Source organism: Sinocyclocheilus anshuiensis, unplaced genomic scaffold (assembly GCF_001515605.1).
Source record: "Sinocyclocheilus anshuiensis isolate Anshui unplaced genomic scaffold, SAMN03320099.WGS_v1.1 scaffold2090, whole genome shotgun sequence".
Taxonomy (NCBI): domain Eukaryota; kingdom Metazoa; phylum Chordata; class Actinopteri; order Cypriniformes; family Cyprinidae; genus Sinocyclocheilus; species Sinocyclocheilus anshuiensis.
Genome location: NW_015560626.1, coordinates 1,341,815 through 1,355,927, shown reverse-complemented (window position 1 = coordinate 1,355,927; position 14,113 = coordinate 1,341,815). Strand labels below are relative to the sequence as shown.

Genomic DNA, 14,113 nt, shown 5'->3' with positions numbered 1-14,113 from the left:
TAACTACAGGTGCATCCTTATCTGGCGCACTCCCCACAACTAGTATGATGGACTCTTTTTCAGGTCTCTCCCAGTCCCCTTTTTTCGACATACGGTAAGCCATAGATTTGCTTTATCTTGTCCCGTAATGAATTTCTCCTCCTTTATATGTATTTTTTTGTTTGTTTATTTGTATAATCTTCAGTGATCGAGGTGGTCTTTTCAGTCCAGACCAGGATGAGGAAAGCCCATGGGCAACACCATCCACTCCAGCCACCCCTTCCACTCCTCCAACTCCTACTGAACAGGAAGGTGATGGCCTCTCCTACAATCAGCGCAGTCTGCAGCGTTGGGAGAAGGATGAGGAATTGGGAAATCTATCTACCATCTCTCCTGTACTATATGCTAACATGAACTTCCCTAGTCTCAAACAGGACTACCCTGGTTAGTATTAAACTGACTTTTAGAAGTGTTGTAGTAGGTGTTTCTGTCAATTAATCACTTTACTGCTCAAAATATAGAGAGCTTACACAGTTAAAGATTTGTTAGGTCCGCTTCATTATTTCCTTTCTATTCATAGACTGGGCCAGTCGCTGTAAACAAATAATGAAGATTTGGAGGAAGGTATCAGCAGCAGACAAGGTTCCTTATCTGGTAGGTGCAAGTTTGAATCTATAGTGTAACTTTAAATTTGATTTGACCCTTGTGGAGTAGTATTTTATATTATTATTTTATAGTACTGTCTTTGTTCGCTAACAGTTTTCTTTTGTTTACAACTTTTCCATTATCCATTCAGCAAAAGGCCAAAGATAATAGGGCTGCTCAGAGAATAAATAAGGCACAGAAGGTAAGTGGCCTTCTATTCAAATGCACTGTATAATCATTTGATATGTTTGCATTGTAATTGTACACATTTTTCTTTATTCTAATCAACAGCAGGCAGAGAGTCAAGTATGTCGGCCTATCAAAACTGAGCCTGGCCGTATTAAAGGGGAGCGCCCTAATCTGCACCTCCAAATTCCCCCACCCTCAGGCTCCGTATCCAGACCCTCCCAGCCGAGCTCTGCTGAGAGTCCTTACCCTCTTGCCCCTGACTCTGCATCTTCAGCCTTTTTTCCCGATGGACCACTCAAGACTCCTTGCTCAGCTGATGTGCAGACAGACCCATTTTCTAAACTTCCCTCTCAGTCTCTGCACCTTCAGTCTCAGCCATCCACCCCATACTCACAGCCTTCTTCCAGCCCCTTGCAGGCCTCTTCCTCAGGATATCCTATGCCTGGCCCACAGGGTGCTACTCAGGGACGGCCAGCCAACTTTGGCTCCCTTGACATGAAACCAGGGACTCCTCGCAGGGCCCAGCAGGTTGACCCATTCTTTAAATCACAACAGCAGATCCCCAAACCTCAGCAGCCCTCTCAGGAGGCCTTAGGTCCACCTGAGAGTCCTCGATCTAGGCCTGGAGACTCGCAGATGTTCTCACCACCTCATACAGGCCTTTGTGGTGACCCTTACCGTGGCCAGCATGGAGCTAGCCGACAAGATCATGCTTCATCTCCATCACCATCTGCGATAGCTTCTTCACCTGCTGGGGTGGGTCCAAATAGGGCAGAAATGAATGCCCCATCTCCATGTTCTTCATTTGGCAGACAAGACCTAAGCTCTGGTTCTCCTGCTAGTTTGGACTCTGAAGATGGGCTATTTAAAGCTCCCATGACACCTCGTATGCATCAGGGGGATGCAGGCGGATTACCTGTTTCATACCCTCCAGGTGCCTCTCCTAATCATCCTCCTGAGAGCTACCGCCAATCTCCCTCTACGTTCTCTGACCCTTACGCCCAGCCTCCTCTCACACCGCGACCTCAATCGGGTGACGGCTCCTCTCCTCTACCCCAGAGGCTTCCTGCGCCTCAGCAAGAAACATACTCAAGATTGCCTTCCAGCCCTCAGTCACAAGGCAGTTCTCAGTCGCCTCTCACACCAGGAGCCATTTCCAATGATGTGCTTTCTGTGCAGTCACCAGCCACTCCACGCTTCCAGTCACCTGACCCCTACTCCCACCCACCTTCACGACCTCAGTCCAGAGATTCCTTCACTTCGTTGCATAAACCCCCCCGCCCATCTTCTGTAGCACCAGAAGGAAACTCTCCCTTTAGAGGCTCACCTCATCCTAGCCAGCAACCCCCCTGCTCACCCTCAGTAGCAGATCCGCTCTCTGGAAAACCCCCTGCTTTCAGCTGCAGTCCTGGTGTAGGGCTTCAAATGGGCCAGCAACAAGTAATTGGCCAGCAGCAGATGATGACTCCTCAGCAAGCTCAGGTCCACCTCCAGCAGCCACAGTCCCAGACACAACCAGTGGGTGCTGAATTTAACTCAAGAATAGCACTTACACCTGGAAACCAAGAAGCAAGTGTGCGGGCAACAGATGCTCCACATTTACCCAACTTGCCAGGGGTGCAGGATATGTCAGACCTGTCAGCTGGACAGGATCCAGCTCTCATGAGCCTTAGTCCATCCGAGTTAGAAAAGCACAGACAGGTAAAGTAGACACTGAGTAGATGTGTAAATTTAAAAAGAGTTTTGGGTAGAATGAGTTAGGTTTTCATTTTACTTTTGTGTCTTATGTACCACAGAGGCAACGATTAAGAGAGTTTTTAATAAGACAAAAAATGCAGAGAAACTCACTCCGCCAAGAGAAGGAAGCACCTGTGGTGGGTAATCCTGCTCAGAGTTGGCCAGGTGGGGAAATGCCGGCCTTTCAGCAAGACAAAAGCCAGCGAGCACCACCTCCTTACCCTCAGGTATTAATATTGAATTAATATTGAATGGGATGTACTGAATCTGAATCTTGGCTGCACAATTTGATTTAAAAAAAGATTTGTTGCTGTGCTTTTATAGTTAAGTAAAATATGAAAAAGGAAAAAACTATAGAATTGTATTTTACAATACAACTGTCAAATTATTCCAACACTAATATTTACGACAGTCTTTATTAATTTTCAAATGTTAATCCATCAAGCTTTTATTTAGGTGGAAAATCGCAAGGAGCCCTTAAAGTCTCCCTTTGTTGACAGCAGACAGTTTATAAGCGCTTCTCATTACAAGTTTGGGAAAATGGTTGGCACATATTGCATTCTCAGATGCACACTGAAAACAACCCAAACTCCGAGCACATGCAGAGATGAGTTCATGTGGAACCACATTTATTTAACTAATTTGTGTGTTTTGTGTGATTTGATGATCACATTAAGCCATATCACGATTTTTGGTTTTGTTTCTATTGATCGTGCAGCCCTAGAGTAAACAGCCAAAAGTGTTTTGTTAGTTGGCATAACATCATCTTTTGTCCATCAGGACAGAGCTGTGGTTGCTCAAGCAACCCTTGCCACCAGGATGCCTCTGCCAGTGGGAGCAATGGATGAAAAGCTCTGCCGCCCACCTCCTCCTGGGACAGCAGCAACTATGGACCCCAGTGCATTAAGGTAGATTGAACTAATTAAATGCTACTGATTTTGATTACTTTGTGTTTTTACACAGTCCTTGTACATGTTACTTCCACACTGATCATTTCATAATCAACACTTTTCTTGTAGGCAAGCTGGGCCCAATATTTCTCAGGGGATGTATCCTCGTCCACCATTTCCTGCACAGTGGCAAAACCAAGGTGCTCCGCGGAGGTTCCCACAGCCATCTTTGATGGAAGCCGTTCCCAGACAGCACCTTAATACTCCCATCAACAATCCTCTTAACATGCAGTCCATGCAGAATATGCCCAATCCTTTGACCGGGGTTCCAGGCACTGGCGCAGAGGCTGTACAAAGCCATGTGTCGGGAGCTCCACCTCAGTTTATAGAGCTGAGGCATAATTCCCAGAGGATGCCACTGGGTCCTCAGTTTATGCAAAGGGCGCCTATACCCAGACCACGCATTTTTCTTCCACAGCAGGAAATGAATGCTGCTTTTGTTCAGCAGAATTTACCCCCTTCTCTCGATGCTTCAGCGAAGGGAACGCGTGATCCCAGAATTGGGTTACAGCAGGGTGGCATGGACCTACTGATGCAACAACAAAGCAATGTACCCCCTTCTCAGTCTCAACTACAGCCACAGCAGGTGCCAACTACTATACCCAAAACTCCCATTTCTCACACTACTACTCGACAGCTTCGTCAAACAAGTACAATAGGAGGTCAGCAGACTGTTGTGAATCCAGTTGACCTACCTGAGTCTGACCTAGGGCTGGGTGATACAGTGGCAGAAACCGGAGTGGAGGATGATGATCTTGCTACTCTTGACCTGGATCCTGATAAGGGTGATGATGATTTGGCAAACCTTGACAATCTTGAGACCAATGATCCTCATTTGGATGATCTGCTCAACAGTGATGAATTTGATTTGCTGGCTTACACTGACCCTGAGCTTGATCAGGGTGATCCCAAAGATGTTTTCTCTGACCAATTACGACTTGTGGAAGCAGAGGGGGAAGGACCAGGGTCTTCTGCTAAAGTAGAAATCAAGGTTGAAGAGAAACCAAAAGTGGATATAGCTTCCCAGGACATGCACACAACTGCCACTCAACCACCTTTAAAGACTGAGACTTCATCTACCAAAACTCCGAAGGTAGAGTCTTCTGATGTCATTAGGCTATCCTCTGTAAAACTTGAAGACAAGGGATTGATTGAACAACCACAGTCAGGGCAAGCTCCTGTTAAAGATGACATTAATGAAACAGTGTCTGTTTTGCTTAGTGGAACAAAAGCCTCTAATCAACCAGAGACTGCAACTGCTTCATTGAACACAGTCCGTTTAGGTGGCATACCTTTTCCTCTTCCCAGCCAAGCAGATGCACTGTCTTTTCCACCAACTGCACCACATCCGGACCTGGGTGATGATCCACTTGGATTGCCAGATGCTGGCCACCACTCTACAGCAGATGATCTTGACAAAGTAGAAAGCTCACTGGAAGCGAGTGAACTACCTTTGTTAATACAAGATCTTTTGGAACATGAAAAGAAGGAGCTTCAGAAGCAACAACAGCAGCAAAGTGCTCTACAAGGAGGGATTGGTAGTCAACTTCACAGCATTCAGAATCAGCAACAGCCTCCACAAGGGTCAAATCAAATTATGATGCCACAGCACCACCATCCATCCCAAGGCATAGTGCCTCAAGCAGGTATGGTGCCCAGGCCACCTCACATGTTACCACAACAGCAGCAGAGGTTAATTGGTGCTGCAGTGCCTTCACCTCCCCATGCAGCGATGGGACAACAGCAAGGCATTTTACGGGGTGTACAGCCTGGTAGAATTCATCCTGGTCTTACTCCTCAGCAGCAGACAGCACCACCTCCACATATTGTTAAACAGCAGAACTTGGCCAGCAACTTTTTCCCAGATAAAGGTATGCTGAGTTCCATCAACTTTTATTCAAATTTTTGTTATCCCAATAATTAATGTGTTTTTGTAAATATAAAACTTTTTTTTTTTTTTTCCCAGATCTGGATAAATTCATGACAGATGATATAATGGATCCTATTGCGAAGGCTAAAATGGTTGCACTGAAAGGAATTAAAAGGGTGTTGGCTCAAGATCCTATGGGTGTACCACCAGGAATGAATAGGTACTGTTTTTGTCTTTGACATACTGTCATTAAAAAAAAATCACAAAAAAAAACAGAATTTAAATTTGAAATGAAAATTGTAAAGTTTCTTTTTTTAACATCTATTGTATGTGTATTAATAAACCTGTACATAGAGTTCAGACATAAGAAAAACAATGGTCTAGGCAGGTTTTTACAGTTTAAATCAGGAAATTGTTTTACAGACATGACAAAAATTGACAACATTTTGAGATGCATTACACCTTGAAAAATTCATTTTCTTTTTTTTATAATTTTAATTTGAAAAATTTGGTGCACACCTCATATGGTACAGTAGATGCATTATGCAATTGATCTATTATAGCTTCTTAATACAGTAATATAGATCTAAATGTAGTATTTAGATTTAGAAGTGGTTTTGTTCCTTTGCTAAATGTCCTAGTTGACATTTCCAAAAAATTGCCCACTTAGTTCTGTTTCAGATTTAATTTCAGTTTTATTTAACTTTAGGCAACAAGCGTCTCTTTTGGCTCAGAGGCTAACCTCTGCCCCTGGAAATGAGGATTCTCAGGCTCAGCTTGCTCCTGGGTCGTCCGAGGTAAGTTTAGTATTCTTCTGTAGTTCACATTTCATTTGAATTTAATATAGTATCTTAACATTAATCCTTCTATTTCAGGAGGGAGAAGGCAGCAACCAGGTTCAAACAAGACCAAATCCTCCGCAATTTGGCATCATCAGTATGTTTTTTTTTGTAAACCACCCCTTCAATGCTATTATTGCCCTTTCCCTTATTTAAATATTACATTCCCTATGTAAACACACATTTAAAGTCGTATGATTTGTGCTGAAAACAATCCAGACAATAAAATGGAAATCTGATTTCTGATTGCAGAAATTTGACACAATTTCAGAGTCTAGATTATAACATGGAAGTCTGACTATGTGTTGCATAGTAGAAAACAGAGGTTGCTCAGAATTGTGCACAGTGTATAGGCACACATTGTGCATTTAGGTTATAGACAGTTCAGTTTATTTCATGCTATTAATGTTCTTGGGCCATCACACTTATAACAGATGATGCTGAGCAGCACCAGTATGAAGAATGGCTTGTGCACACCCAGCAGTTGCTGCAAATGCAGTTGAAGTTCTTAGAAGAGCAAATTGGAGCACATCGTAAATCCCGTAAAGCTCTGTGTGCCAAGCAGCGCACCGCAAAGAAAGCTGGACGTGAATTTGCAGAAGCAGATGCTGAAAAGCTCAAACTGGTCACTGAGGAACAAAGTAAGATCCAGAAACAGTTGGACCAGGTATGCAAAATGTCTTTTTACAAATATATGTGAGAGATTTTGGTATCTTGAAAGTCATTCAGCTAAGAACAATAAAATTGGCTTTTCTAGGTGCGTAAACAGCAAAAGGAGCACACCAATCTTATTGCAGAGTACCGAAGCAAGCAACAACAGCATCAGCAAGGGTCTTCCATACTAGCTCCAGGGCCGTCTACGCAGGCACCCCACGTGCTTTCCAAGATGCCTGGACAAATGATGATGGGACAACAAGGAGCACCAATTATTGGTCAACCGCCTGGAGGAATGCCTCAAGGAGGCATGCCAGTTAGAATGCCACAAATGCAACCTTTTGGTGGAGCCCAGCCTTCTCTCCCACTTGGACCTGGCACTGTGCAACCAGTGCCACCTCCTGTTTTTTTCCAACAAGCCCCTGGAGCACAAGGACCAGATTCAAGAGTCATACAGGAACGACAGTTACAGCATAGAATGCAAATGGTCCAAAAAATGCAGCAGCAACAACAACAACAGTTGATGATGGGACAGCAGCCTATGTCACATCAACCTCAGCAGCCTGGTATAATGAATCAGCAGCCTGGAGCCATGGGCAACCAGCCAACCCAAGTTTTGATGGTCAATATGGGGCAGCAGCAACCAAGCTTACAACAAGGATTAATGAATAACCAGCAAAATCAGCAGGGGTTAATGCAAACGACTCCAGGTATGATGGGAAACCAGGCTATTGGGCAGATGCAACATAATGTCATGGGCCAGCCAATGCCTCAAACTGTAAATATGATTGCAGGCCAGCCACAGGGTATGGTTGGTAATCAACAAATTGTTCAGCAGCTTCAGAGACCTCAGGGCTTGATGGATCAGCACGGGCCAGGTGGACAGCATGTTGTTAGGGGGCCACCAACCCAACTCACACCGCAACAACAGAGTGTAATGGCTCAGCGCATGCTCATGTCACAACAGCAACAGAATTCTGCAAAAAACCTTGTTCAACTTCAGCAGCAACAAATTTCACAACTGAAACAACCAATGCAGGTTGGTCCTTCTGAGCCACAAAGAGCTTTAGAAACTCCACAATCAGGGAATACCCAAGGGCTTACTGAGAACTTACAGCATGGTGTCCAAGATCTTCAAAATCCTGATCATAAAGATGGAGGACTACTTAGTCCAAAAACACCGCCCCAGCAGGGTGGACCTCCTACACCACTTCAGATGCAACAACAGGGATCTAGTGGAGAGCAGCAAAGTGGTGTTGGACAGCCACAGCAAGCACATGCTTTTCTGGGCCAACAACAGACAGCACAGCCTCAGCCAAACCAGAATATTGGAGTAGCAGAACAACATGGTTTTGTGGGCAACCAACAAGCTGGATCTCATCTTAAAGTACAACCACAGCAACAACAGATGCAACTTGGTCTTCAGACCCAGAACACCATACAAATAAAACAGGAAGATCAGCAAATGTGCATTATGGCACAACAGCAAGCTGGTCAGATTGCTGCACAACAACCACAGGATGTGCTTGGCCAAAATAGTGGTCAGACTCAAACTACAATGACCGGCATTACAAATCAACAGCAGCAAGCTCTCTTGACTCAACAGATGGGCATTCTTAGAGGCCAGCAGATGATGATGATTCCAAGGCCTGGTGCACCGACAGGGCAAATACGTGCCCCTATTAACATTCAGGCCTTCATTGCACAGAACCCCCAACTGCGTCACCTGACTCCCAACCAACAGTTGCAGCAAATTCAGGCAATGATTGCTCAGCGACAACTACAACAAGGCCAGATGCTAAGAATGCAAGGTCAGGCTCAGGGACAAATGCGTCCCCAGGTCCCACAGGGGCCACCAGTTGGTCCACGGATGCCAGGTCTTGAAACCCAACAACAGCAGCACCGCTTTGGATTAGCAGGCAAACACGGTCCAGCTGGCACTCAACAGCAATCAGGAGCAATGGGACAATCATCTGGTATGGCTCCACAGTTTCATCAAGGTGTTTCGGGGGCTATGCAGCAGCCTTCTCAAGGACCTTTGCCTCAGTACATCAGTAGTGCCCAGCAGCAGCAGATGTTACAACAGCAACAATTACATCAGCATCAGATGATAAGGGGTCAAGTGCCCAGGCCAGTAATGGGTCATATTCGTGCCACAGCACCTGGACATATGGCTAGACCGATGTCTCCTCGCCAGTTAGTGGGTCAGGGTTCTCCTGGAAGCCCGCTTTCTAATCAGCAAAGGCTCATGAGAATTTGTCAGACTCCACCAGGCCCCCAGCACCTTCAGCAACAGCAGGCCCATGTGGCAACAGCACTGAGCCCCTTTCAAGCCTCTCCATCTCATGCGCGTTCTCCTGCAGGGTCTTCTGTTCCAGAACCTGGTTCAAGCCCAGCATCTGTACATAAACCTGAGCCAGACACCTTCTCCCTCTCTAGTCACTTGTCATTGCCTTCTAGGCCAGAAAATGTTGTAGGAAAGAGTAGCCCCTTTAGTCAGACAGGGGGATCAGTAGCTTCACCTTTGAGATCTCCAATTGCCAATACTCAGAGCCCCAATTCTGAAAATCTATCAGCTCCTTTTCCACTCAATGGTCCGTCTCCTCAGTCAGCACAGAACCCACACCAAGCAACAACTGCTGCCCAAGTATCTGACAGTCATATGTCTCAACCAACTCAACTGCTCAGTAAAATAACACTGCAAAACATCAAACAGGAACCACGTGAAGTCCAATGTGACACAGGAGGTAGTGTAGAAGCCCATTCTGAAGGCATAATGAGAGAAATTTCTGTAGGGGCAGTCACTGCTATTGCAAACTCTGTTCCAGGCTCTAGATGTCAAGCAGGAGATCTTGGATCCCAAATTCAAAGGACAGAGACTGGCCAACAGCTTCTACAGAAACTTCTTCGAACCAAAAACTTACAAATGGCTTCTCAGAGGCCCTCAGATGGCATTCATAATGAGATAAATGGGCACATCAATAGCAAGCTGGCAATGCTGGAGCAAAAGCTTCAAGGAACTCCACGCAACATGGAGGTATGACCAAGAAAAGCCACTTGATTGTGTGCATGTACATTTTTTGAGCTTCTAATTTTTATCTGCTACTGTTTTTAGGATCTGCAGTCACTCACAAAGAGAACTCCAATAGTCAAGGCCAAACGTACCACAAAAGCTGGAGAGCGTGGGCCAAACTCTAGAAAGAAAACCAAGAAAGAAGAGGTTGGAAAAACTGAGGCAATAATGAAGCAGCTGAAACAAGTTTGTGGCATTGGCTTATTGAATATTTGTTTCCTGTTTTAAGAGTGATGCTATGCTATGAAAACTTTGGATTAATATTATATTAAACCATTGCTCTCTTATGGTTAACCCACAGGGACTTTCTCTTCTTCCTTTGATGGAGCCCTCCATTACTGCTAGTCTGGATTTGTTTGCTCCTTTCGGCAGCAGTCCAGCCAATGCTAAGGCCCAGTTAAAAGGCTCATTTGGAAATGCTATGCTGGACAACATTCCAGACTACTATTCCCAACTTCTTACAAAGGTATGGTATAGTTTGGCATTTTGTATACCTTTCAGTACACAACGGAAGACATGTTCCTTATTCTGGGAATTCCAAAGACTGACAGAATACAGAATAGGATGCAACCAGATTGTAATGACTGCAACACTTTTTTAATATCTTTTTTTCAACATGTAATATATCCATATTTTAAGATGTTCTTTGTTTTTTTGTATTAGAACAACCTCAGCAATCCTCCAACACCACCATCATCCCTTCCTCCAACTCCACCACCTTCTGTGCAGCATAAGCTTCTAAATGGAGTGACACCTGTAGAAAAACTAGCAGAAGGTCAGAAAGAGACCGAGGCATCAGAGGATACCATGGGTAAGACACAGTATTGATTCTAATTCATTAGTGACACGGTTTGATGGCGTGACTGTTTTTGCACAGAATTTTTTTTCCTTGTACTTGAAGGTTCTGTTCCAGAAGAAGTTAAGAGTGTGGACATACTAGCAGCTCTCCCTACTCCACCTCACAATCAAAACGAAGATATACGGTAAATTACCAACTCTATAATGCAGTATGTTCCACAGAACAACTAATCTTAAACTTATGTATATGTCAGTGCACTAATGGATTCTTTCAACTCAGGATGGAGAGCGATGAGGACAGTGATGCTCCAGACAGCATTGTGCCCACGTCCTCACCTGAAAGCCAACTAGGTGATGAGACAACACGCTTCCCCCATCTGTTGGATCCCAAAGAGGAGGAAGATGAGAGGGTCATCTCTCCTGTTATACCCATTATTCCTCATTCTGCCATCCCAAGTATGTGGTATCATTTGGAAATGATTTTAATTTGTTTGCTTGAATCTTTAATGACTGACTGACTTGCTGATCTTACCCATGTACAGGTTTTCCCGAGACAAAACCATTTGAGTCAGTGGATGGAAAAGTTGTAGCCTCATCCAGCCAGTGGGACAAAACCAAAAGCAATGAAGTGTCTGTAACCTTCATGCTTTCATCAGCTGCAGCAAAGGTATTCAAATCTCTAAATGTCTTTACCCCCACAAAAGCCTTAGGTAATTTTGTGTGACAATATTTAAGTACTGTTTTGAATTCTCCTCATCAGAATCTCAACACAGTGATGTTGGCTGTTGCCCAACTGCTGCACATACGTATGCCAAGTTCTTACGAGGTGGCTTTTCCCCAGAGTCCAGGTAGAGCAGGTGTTGGACCTGGGAAAGTACCTGACGCTTCCAACCCAGGTAATGCACTCGAGCTGTCATTCAACATTTTCAAAGTGTTGGCTAAACGTTTAGCTGCTGCTTTGTTTTTTTTCTTATGCTATGTTTTTCTTTTTTAAATCAGGTATGAAGGCGGACCCTTCTGCAAGCCACGATACAGAATGGCTTAGGCAGTTTGATGTTTCCCTCCCAGGGTGTACCCTGAGGAAACAAGTTGATATTCTTGCTCTCATCAAACAGGTGAGTTTCCTGAGAATTACATTTGTTTTTTGTAAATGTCGTCTTGCTTTTGAGAAGTACATTACATTTCTTCTGACATTTTCACACTTTTGCAGGAATGCCAAGAGCAAGAAGATAGATCTGCTCAGCACTGTTACATGACGAATGTTTCAGATCTGGATGTGCGCCACCTGCCTGTTATTCCTGTCGAGGTTTCTGCACCTCCATCACCATCGCCACCTACACCTCCACCCCCATCATCTGCTGTAGCTGAGCCAGAAAATATCACTCAACCTGAGCCCAAACCTGAACCAGATGCACCAATTCAGACTGCATCATCCCCTTCCGCAAGTCTAAGTGCACCTGTCAAAACTGAATCTATAATTAAATTGGAGTCTCAGAGCTCCCCTGTTACACTGGAGTCTGAATCTCAGGAGCCTGTGGTCCTTCCCCAAGCTGCTCCATCAGAAGAACAACAACCTTCTGCTCCAGCCAGTTCTCCCCCTCTAGACTCCCCCACAATTGAGATGTCCCTCAAACCCATCAAACACCGTAGCAGGCCACTTTCTGATGAAGAAGAAGAACGACCCAAGGTCAAAAAATGGAAGGGTCTGCGCTGGAAGCGTCTCCAGATAGTCATCACTATTCGCAAGGGAGGCTCTAAGAAAGAGAACAGCCGTGAAGTTTCCGAGCTCATGGAGCGCCTCCGCATTACGCTGAAACCAGACAAGCTTCCCCGAGACAAGCGCAAGTGCTGTTTCTGCCACGAGGAGGGAGATGGTGCCACAGATGGTCCTGCACGCTTGCTTAACATCGATGTTGATCTGTGGGTGCATCTTAACTGTGCTCTGTGGTCCACTGAGGTGTATGAGACCCAGGGCGGTGCACTTATTAACGTGGAGGTTGCCCTTCGGCGTGGACTACGCACCCGCTGTGCCTACTGTCAGAAGACGGGTGCTACTAACAGCTGCAATCGTTTGCGCTGCCCGAATGTTTATCATTTTGCCTGTGCCATCCGGGCACGCTGCATGTTTTTCAAAGACAAAACTATGCTCTGCACCCAGCACAAGCTTAAAGGCCCCAGTGAGGAGGAGCTTAGCAGTTTTGCTGTTTTTCGACGCGTCTACATCGAGCGAGATGAGGTGAAGCAGATCGCAAGCATCCTGCAACGTGGCGACCGCATTCACATGTTCCGTGTTGGTGGGCTCATCTTCCATGCCGTGGGCCAGCTCTTGCCCTCTCAGATGGCTGCGTTTCACTCACCCACTGCTATCTTTCCAGTGGGCTATGAGGCCACACGCATTTACTGGAGCACTCGTGTGCCAAACCGCAGGTGTCGCTACCGTTGTCGCATCAGTGAGCAGGATAGCAAGCCCCTGTTTGAAGTGCGTGTACTGGAGCACGGGTATGAAGACCTGCATTTCCGAGACCCCACTCCAGATGGTATATAAATCTAAGTTTATATTCTGAAATGACTGTAAATGTAATCCTAATGGAATGTTTTATCTTGGGAGCATAATGCTAATGTCATGCTTCTGCTCTTCAGGAATTTGGTCCAAGATTGTGCAGCAGGTTGCCAAGCTGCGTGATGAAGCAGCCATGTTGAAACTCTTCACCGAGCATGTCAAGGGAGAGGAGATGTATGGACTCACTGTCCATGCAGTGATGCGAATCACCGAATCGGTGAGAAATTAATAAGTATGGTTTGGATACAGAGAACTGTTAACAAAATAACAGTTACCATAGGGGTTGGCTATACACCGATAGACACAATTAACCGGGAGATATTTGTCAACCGGTAGAGATTTTAGACTATCGTCTTTGTCGCGGTTACATGCTCACGTGACGTTGCTGTGCAACGAAAACGTATTGTTTGCACGTATATTTAAGCATTAAAGTTTAAAAACAATTGATTTTAAGCCATTGAAATGCAATCAGCAGCGAAAGAGAACTCATTTCAATATATGTGCGCGCTATCTGAGAGACGCGCACGTGAAGACAGTGGTCATAGTGCGCAGGAGTATTGAGTTCTTTTCGCTGCTTTATAGGCCTTGAACGGTTAAATACACACACTTGTATGAGTCAAAATGCCCGTCTTTGCTGGTATCCTCGTAAACACAGTTATTTGGGTCTTAATTGAAAGCAAACAGCTGAGAAAGAAAACTTGTAACAGTATATTGGATCCGGGCAGCTCTTAAAGTGACAGCAGTCTAATATTCCTGCTGTCTGTCATTTATTTTAATCAAACAACAAAAGAGAGGAAATATCTCACTGCTCTTCACTAA

General features: G+C 45.0%; 1 protein-coding gene across 1 annotated transcript in view; it reads left to right on the top strand.

The window, feature by feature from the left end:
- Positions 1-14,113, top strand: part of LOC107681934 (histone-lysine N-methyltransferase 2D-like) — a 32,990-nt gene that overhangs the window by 13,887 nt on the left and 4,990 nt on the right. Inside the window, exons 27-49 of the mRNA XM_016478306.1 lie at positions 10-94; positions 185-423; positions 560-633; positions 776-826; positions 916-2,514; positions 2,610-2,777; positions 3,331-3,458; positions 3,570-5,371; positions 5,467-5,590; positions 6,080-6,167; positions 6,246-6,306; positions 6,644-6,876; positions 6,967-9,900; positions 9,979-10,122; positions 10,238-10,402; positions 10,600-10,747; positions 10,838-10,919; positions 11,015-11,190; positions 11,277-11,401; positions 11,495-11,630; positions 11,734-11,849; positions 11,945-13,271; positions 13,375-13,511. Of these exons, the coding sequence (XP_016333792.1) occupies positions 10-94; positions 185-423; positions 560-633; positions 776-826; positions 916-2,514; positions 2,610-2,777; positions 3,331-3,458; positions 3,570-5,371; positions 5,467-5,590; positions 6,080-6,167; positions 6,246-6,306; positions 6,644-6,876; positions 6,967-9,900; positions 9,979-10,122; positions 10,238-10,402; positions 10,600-10,747; positions 10,838-10,919; positions 11,015-11,190; positions 11,277-11,401; positions 11,495-11,630; positions 11,734-11,849; positions 11,945-13,271; positions 13,375-13,511 (10,142 nt within the window). The remainder of the gene's footprint in view (positions 1-9; positions 95-184; positions 424-559; positions 634-775; positions 827-915; positions 2,515-2,609; positions 2,778-3,330; positions 3,459-3,569; positions 5,372-5,466; positions 5,591-6,079; positions 6,168-6,245; positions 6,307-6,643; positions 6,877-6,966; positions 9,901-9,978; positions 10,123-10,237; positions 10,403-10,599; positions 10,748-10,837; positions 10,920-11,014; positions 11,191-11,276; positions 11,402-11,494; positions 11,631-11,733; positions 11,850-11,944; positions 13,272-13,374; positions 13,512-14,113) is intronic.